Below are 7,738 nucleotides of genomic sequence, written 5' to 3' on the forward strand. Positions count from 1 at the left end.
CCCCCCAACCCTCAAGCACAATAAATGGAACAGCTCAGTTGATTCACAAATGCACGATATGATTTCCAAATTAATGATAATGAACTTCTTTATATAGCATTTGTTAAATAATAAAGAGTTTCCATCAATACATACCCTTTTGAAGTCAGCAATAATTGAAACCGGAACCCAACCTTGGTCATCCATCAAGGAAATTAAGTAGTGATCATTCTGAAGATTCTCATCACTGCCAAAGTAATGAAATTCAAAACTCAAATATTTACCTATTATTTAAACATAATACAGCTTTATTAATTTCATTTATTACCAATCAATAGTCGCAGGAAAACATCACTACATCCAAGAGACATAAGTACGACCCATCATTTTAAATTATCATTATTACCAAATAACATCCCATTTATGTGAAAATAATTTGAATAGACTCCAAGAGATAAATCATAAACAAAAAAGTTCATCCAATAAATAGATTAACAAAATAATTCAATGTTGACGCCACAATTCTAGGATGAACCTTTTTCAGGGGAAAATATGCCCGATATCAATTTTCACCAAAAAAATAAAGGCAAAGATTTGCTAGTAGGGAGATCTTTCTCAAGCAATTCACCTGAAATAATATTCAATTTGCTTTATTATGTCAGCTTTCAAGTTTATCACTGGTGAGGGTGGCATGAGAACTCCAGGGTTGAAAGGATATTGAACAACAAATGGTGAGTAAGGTACTCTAACAGAACCTTGAGGAGCAGCAGGAACATAACATAGAGCTCCGGGAGGACCTGTATCATTGACAACCTTATCAGACAATGTAATTAAGCAACTGCTTGAAGAGGAACAGGAGGGAAAAAGAAAGGGAAAGGGAAAGCAGATGGAGAGGGAATCACGGAGAGTAGAATCTTAATACAAAAAATATTTGATATCATTTATGAAGATGGCTTCATATTGAGATATATAATTACCTGGGAAGTATGGTCCATCAATGAAGCCTGCTTGATCAACAAATGGAGGCTTTAACAAAGGCCTACGTCCCAAGGATTGTTGTGAATGAAAGTTGTTACTATAAACAACTGGTCGCTGATTAGGCCATGAAGGATTCAACCAGCCACCTTGCTCCTGTGCACTGGGTCTTCTTCCACCAGACTTGGCATCATGGTCCTTGGAATCAGAGCGTGATGACGGCTTAAAGCCCCCATTTACTGGTGGAGCAAAGCATTGTACTTGAGTGTTGCTATTGGATTTTACCAATTGAGTATCAGGTATTGGAAAAGGTCCAGGGTGAAAATGATATCCATATCCAGGACCAGAAATGTGTGGCATTGGAACCATAGTAGGAAAAACTGGTGTAATAGCTGGTTGATGATAGGGTGATGGTACAGGAAATGGAGGCACAACATTGGGACAGTGCTTGGGACCTGTTCTGTGATGATGCATATTGGAAGGCTTACGAGGTGAGTTAAAATTACCACGTCCGTGCAACTTCTGCTGCTCAACTTTAGCCTGGGAGACCAGAAAAAAAAATCTCAGGTAAGATGCCGAATTGCTGATCATCAAACAGACCATGTACATACAATAACCACACATGCTTAGGGGCAGTAAATTTGGAGTAATCAACAAGGGTTGCCTCTCATATGAAAGAGGCTCGTTTGGCCTCACCTAATAGTATGGGATAATTGGGTTAAGCAAGCATTCCCAGTTCAAGGAGGAATCCGTCTGAGGCAAACCACTGGCTCATCATAATATGTCTACCATGTGGAATCAAGAAATAAATTTTATTTGGTAACCAAAAATGTATAATAAAACCAGTAATTATGCTCCACGGTTTTGCTGTACCGTGATAACTGATAAGGATACAATTTCTCAGTTAGCTTCTTTTTTTTTTTTTTTTTTGGCCACAGATCGATTTGAATATCAGCATCTCTAATTCTACTTCACACTGTCATTTTTTAATCAATTGCAGCCTGTTTGGAAGTATTTTCATTCTTTTTTTTTTTTTTTTTTTTTTTTTTTTGGCCACAGATCGATTTGAATATCAGCATCTCTAATTCTACTTCACACTGTCATTTTTTAATCAATTGCAGCCTGTTTGGAAGTATTTTCATTCCATGTCTGTCTTCTGACTATAAGGATTCACAATGTCAGGAAACCTAGGACTCTATTCTATGCCTCATTTTCGAAAACATTTTTGAAAAATTTAAGTACTAAATCTTGAAAATGCGTCTGATTTTTTATATTTTTCCCCTTTTTTGAATATGCTTTTCATAGAATTCAAAATACACATTAAAGAAAGGACATGTTTTGAAGTCATTTTTTTTAAAGGATGCACCAAAACTGATCCTTATGATCTTAACGTCATTATTTAAATATGTAATTACAGTGAAACCTAATGACAAGATGATTTAATCCGTCCTTCAAATAAAAAGGAACATAAATTGTTAAAGCAGAAGTTCTACACCATACAATTAGATTCAATTTATATGTCTCTCGTTAAGATATTGACATCTGTTCAACCTTCGCTAGCATCAGATCATTTATGAAAGGAATTATTCTGAAACATCCCTTGTTTCAAATTCCATATTTAGATCAATAACTTCCTGCTCAATAAAATACAATTAACATAATATATTCAAATCTTTTAACGCAAACCATAAGCAGGTAGTAACAGCATTCACTATTATAAGCATATACCTAAAATGAAAAAAAAAAACAAAAAACAAAAAAACACCAATAGCACAGACCGGCATGAGAGGTGGAGGAGCACCGCCACTGTTGACTTCTTGCTGGGGCTGCGGCAACAACAACTTGGAAGAGTTGGAATCGGCATTAACATTGTTCTTAAACCGCTGCTGCGCATCGGACAGTGCAGGCCAAGACTCCGAATCAGGCTCCATCGCCGGAGAAGTAGCACCATTGGCCATTCCTGTGGAAGGCTTCCAGGGTGACTTGGGAGGTCCACCACTTATTACCTCATTCTGAATATTCTGCAGATCACCACCACTACACTCATTTTCACCAATCCCCATTTTATACGAAAACGAGGATTTTTCACTTCCTTATTCGTGCAGAATTATTCAATTAAACTCAGCTCCACTGAGCGAAAAATTGGAATTTCGATAACGGATGTTCAAGAGGGGTGAAATTAACAGCGGATGAGGATGCAATTGATATGAACAAATTTACGAAACGGCGGCGTAACAGCGACGGGAACGAGTTCAGCCGAGTGAGGAGGCGGGATGCAAGCAGTGGGACTGAGAGAGACTAGGGTTGTGCAATTTTCAACGAGTGTTGACAGCTTGTCTATATATTCCTTCGAGGGTAATTTTGTCGTTTCAAGTTTTACTGGATAAAAAGAGCGAAAATTTGGTGCAATGGGCCCAACGGCCCAATCCAAATGACAATTTCACCCATGCTCCTGCCTCCTAGTGTGGGACCGATCAATACATAATTCCTAATTCTAAAGATTATATTTCATAAAGTGGAAATTATAGCTTTCCCTTGTTTTCAGATCCCTAATTCAAAGTTAAGATTTCAAGTTTTTTAATTCAGAAATTAGATAATAACATATTTTTTTAATATTAATAATAAAGTTACAAAATTAAAAAAAAAAAAATCCACAACCCACGCCACGTAGCAAAACTCTCACCTAAATCTAAAATTATCTCTCTCTCTCTCCCCCCCCCCAAACTATCACTCTCCCCTTCTCTCCATCCCTGTTCCTTCTCCATCCTTTCTCCGACGACAGGACCACCCTATGACGGCATTGAGTCGTCATCATAGGGTGCTTTTGTTGCTCGTCCCTTCGCTTCTTCTTCTTGGAGTCATCTGCACAGAGAGCATAGTTCGCTTTTGGGGACATTTTTTGTGTTCACAGCATCGTCACACTACCCTGGTGATTGTGTGGTGTGGTGGACTTGTGGAGGCGTGGCAGCATAGTGAATTTATGGTTGTTGTGTGGTGGATTTGTAAAAGTTTGGTGGTTGGTCTGCTACTGATGCAGCATCACCGCACCACCCTTGTGGTTGTGGTGTGGTAGACTTGTGAAGGTTGTGGCAGTGTGGTTAAGTCCGACAAGTATGGATCATCGCTAAGTTGAGTCATGGCACTCCAAGCGCCCCTGATCTTTGCTGTGATGCTCAGTTCGTGCACTACAACAACGGTGAACTGAGAACCACTGCAATGGCAAACCAGGTGATTTGTATTGTTTTCTAGTGGTTTGTGGTGACTTTTGTAGTAGTTTTTGAGGTGGGTTTGTGGTGGTGCTAGCGATGTTTTGTGATGGTTTTGCATTGCTCTGGTGTGTGGTGGTGATTTTGTATTGTCTAGTGATGGTGGCCATGGTAGTGGTGTTGCGATCGGAGGTGGAGGCAGTGCATCTAGTGAAGACGATGGTGGTGGCGGTTTTGCGTTGCTATTGTATGTGATGGTGATTTTGTGAGGTCCGATGATGGTGGTTATGGCGGTGTTGCTGCTATCAGAGGTGGTGGCGGTGGTTCTGGCGAAGATGGTGGTGGTGATGCTATTGGAGGCAGTGATGAAAAGTTGGTCGCAAGCGTTAGCAACTGTTAAAATTTATTTTGTTGATTATGACCATTAAATTGGTTAATCTGAGGCTCATAAACAATATCTGATCAATGAAAAAAGATAAATTGTGACCAGAAGAATGTGTGACCTAAAAAATTATTAATTTGTGATCGATAATTTATTACTGTATAATAAGTTGTGACTTATAATATTTGTAATTTGTGATTGATAAATAAAATATGATTTGTATTTTTCTGATTTGTGATCGATGAATAAATTGTCACCTATAAAATTTTTGAATTGTTATTGAAAAATAATTTGTAACACGTTAAAATTTTGACTAATTAAATCGTTACTTTGTAATAAAATTGTATACATCTGTGACCTTAATATATTAATGACTAAATTATATAATCAATTAAATCATAAATAAAATTTAATAGATATCTGATTTTTAAGATTTGAAACATTTGCTCTTTGGCTATGTTTGAGCCATATTTTTTCAAAAAAAAAAATACAATTTTCAGTAATGACTTAATATCATCTCAATCACATATTTCTTAATAAAATAATATTACACGCAAATCTAAAAATTTTCTTTCTTTCTTAACCACACATTTTCCATCAATACACTATTCAAAAATATATTTTCATTCTAATAACGTGGCCCAAACAAGGACTTAGTTTTGAAATGGGTGATACTTATTCTCTTACTAGTCACTATCACGTGCGTTGTACGAATTTTGTATTTATCGTATTTTTATTATCGTATGAATTTTAGTTTTTGAAAAGTTTTTGAAACAATATCTAGAAATATTTTTATGATATAAGAAAATAATTGCAAATTATTTTTACAATTGTATCGGTATTGTGTTTTCTAGAAAAAAATATGCTTGTATATTTCATGCTTGAGTAAGGAATATACAAACTATTTTGCTTGTATTCTTTGATAATGTTGATATAATTGAGTTAAATGTGAAAATTATATTTCTAATTCAATATTGAAAAATTGAAGATTGAGCACAAAGTTATAAATCGACTTGCATATTCATATACGTTTATATTTTGTGCTTCATATATTTTAATATTTATTTTATACTTATATCGAAAAGATAAACATCTGGAATTTTTTCTGACATTCAGTTTGGTGAGTGAACGTACGGTGGTCTACATTCTCGATATTTGTAAGTACAAAAATCGATATATACGATAAGTTGCAAATATGATATGTAGCATATATATGGTAAGCTACAAATATGTTAGGCAGCATATACGGTAAACTGTAAATACTGTAAGTAGGCTACAAACGGTGCCAACCGTATTTACGCATACCGTATTTACAGCTTACCGTATTTGTATCAATCCGTATTTATAGCTTAACATAGTTGCAGCATATCATATTAACATAGTGGTGGCATACTCGGCTCGGCCCTTAATCTCACGAGCTTGGCTCGTGGGCTCGTCCAAATTTATTTTATTTTTTTTAAAGAGTTTTACAAATAAATGAAATAATTTTTAACACTTTTAAAAAAATTAAAAAGTGTTAAAAAATACAAATAATTTAACAAAAATAATTTTTTTTTTAATTTATATCATATTGTAATACTTTTTATAAAGTATAAAATACTTATATAATGAAGACGAATTATTTTTTGAAATACATTTACAAAAAATATATTTTTTTCATTTCTTTTTAAAATAGATAAAATGTAAATACTCACCTTTTATCCGGGCTTAGGACCAGTTACATTAATTTTAAATAGGCGGAGTTAAAAATTGTACACGAATAACTTGTTTTAACGTGTACAATTTTTTAAAGAAAATTAAATTTAACGATTAAAAAATAAAAAAATTTTGATTCATATAATTAAATCAAATATCACTTACCTGACGACATACAATTTCAGCGTATTTATCTTGTAGTCGAAAATGAGCGTCATGTAAAAATTCTTCACGCACATTAATGCTTCCAAAACATCTTCTTTCAGTCGGCTTCTGATATCGGTCAAAACCCTTTCACCTGCACTAAAAGTAGACTCCGAAGCAACAGTGCTGACCGGAGGTGTCAGCAGATCTTTCGCAATTGCAGAAACAATTGGTCAACGTTTTTCATACTTTCTCCAGAATTTAATTACTTCTTCTGAACTTTTTTTAATTGCTCTGTCTGTTGGCATATTATAATTGAAATAATCAATTATTTCGGCAGGCATCGCATTTTGAGTTTCGACCGATATTTGATGAGATGCAAATATAGACGACATGATACTAGATGAACACATTGTAGTTGCATCATATCTAAATGTATTAATACCTTGAAATAAATTCATTATTTCGACATCATCTTCTTCAATTTGAGCAGAAGGAGTAGGTGCAGAAGGTACCCGACTAATATTCGCACACATTCTTTTCGCATATAAATCATACATTCCACATAATGTTTGCTCTAAATTCTTACAAGTAATAGGTGTATCAAGTATTAAAACTTTATTGATTTGATCAATAACATATTTAGTTCCCGAAATATTATATCGGGGGTCCATTGCGCATGCTAAAGGAAATAATATAGGCAGTTCTTCCCAATATTTTCTAAAATTTAATTCCATAACAATTATAATTTCACTAAAAGTATGATCATTTTTATATTTATGGAATGTTCTTACAATTATATAAAGGCGCTCAAGCACCATACAGCTTGTGGGATAATAAACGCCGGATAAAATCTTTGTGATCTCATAAAAAGATGTCAAAAATTGTTTAACTTTCAAAACTAAAATTCAATCGGATTCATTTAACATACCATCGTCATCACTTCTAACGTATCTATTATTATAAAAGTCAGTTATTAAATTTTCGAAATTTTCACATGACTTTAATAGCAAGTAAGTAGAGTTCCATCTATGGCCTACGTCGCTAACAAATGTTTTAGCAGTCATCACCCCTAGTTCAGTACAAAAATCTTCAAAGCTTGTTTTCTATTAGGAGAGATCGTAATTTATACTAATGCATTCCTAATCTTTTGAAATTCATCCTTTATATGTTTTAAACCATCTTACACAATTAAATTCAAAATATGACACACACAACGAATATGAAACAAATACCCACCAAAATCAAGTTGAAGTGTCCTACACAATTTATCGACAACTATCTTATTAACACTAGCATTATCAAAAGTAAAAGACCGAATTTTAGTCTCGCAATGATATTCTCTAACAATACTGAT

General features: G+C 34.4%; 1 protein-coding gene across 4 annotated transcripts in view; it reads right to left on the reverse strand.

Moving 5' to 3' along the window:
* The window catches only part of LOC111411922 (la-related protein 1A-like), an 11,713-nt gene extending 8,437 nt beyond the window's left edge, over positions 1-3,276 (reverse strand). For all 4 annotated transcript variants that reach the window (XM_023042593.1, XM_023042594.1, XM_023042595.1 and 1 more), the window contains exons 1-4: positions 2,733-3,276; positions 957-1,494; positions 608-776; positions 136-226 (exon numbers count right to left, since the gene is read on the reverse strand). In XM_023042593.1, coding sequence (XP_022898361.1) covers positions 136-226; positions 608-776; positions 957-1,494; positions 2,733-3,017 — 1,083 coding nt within the window. In that variant the 5' untranslated portion in view covers positions 3,018-3,276. The remainder of the gene's footprint in view (positions 1-135; positions 227-607; positions 777-956; positions 1,495-2,732) is intronic.
* Between the last annotated feature and the right edge of the window lie 4,462 nt (positions 3,277-7,738).

Source organism: Olea europaea, chromosome 16 (genome assembly GCF_002742605.1).
Source record: "Olea europaea var. sylvestris chromosome 16, O_europaea_v1, whole genome shotgun sequence".
NCBI classification, from domain to species: Eukaryota; Viridiplantae; Streptophyta; class Magnoliopsida; order Lamiales; family Oleaceae; genus Olea; species Olea europaea.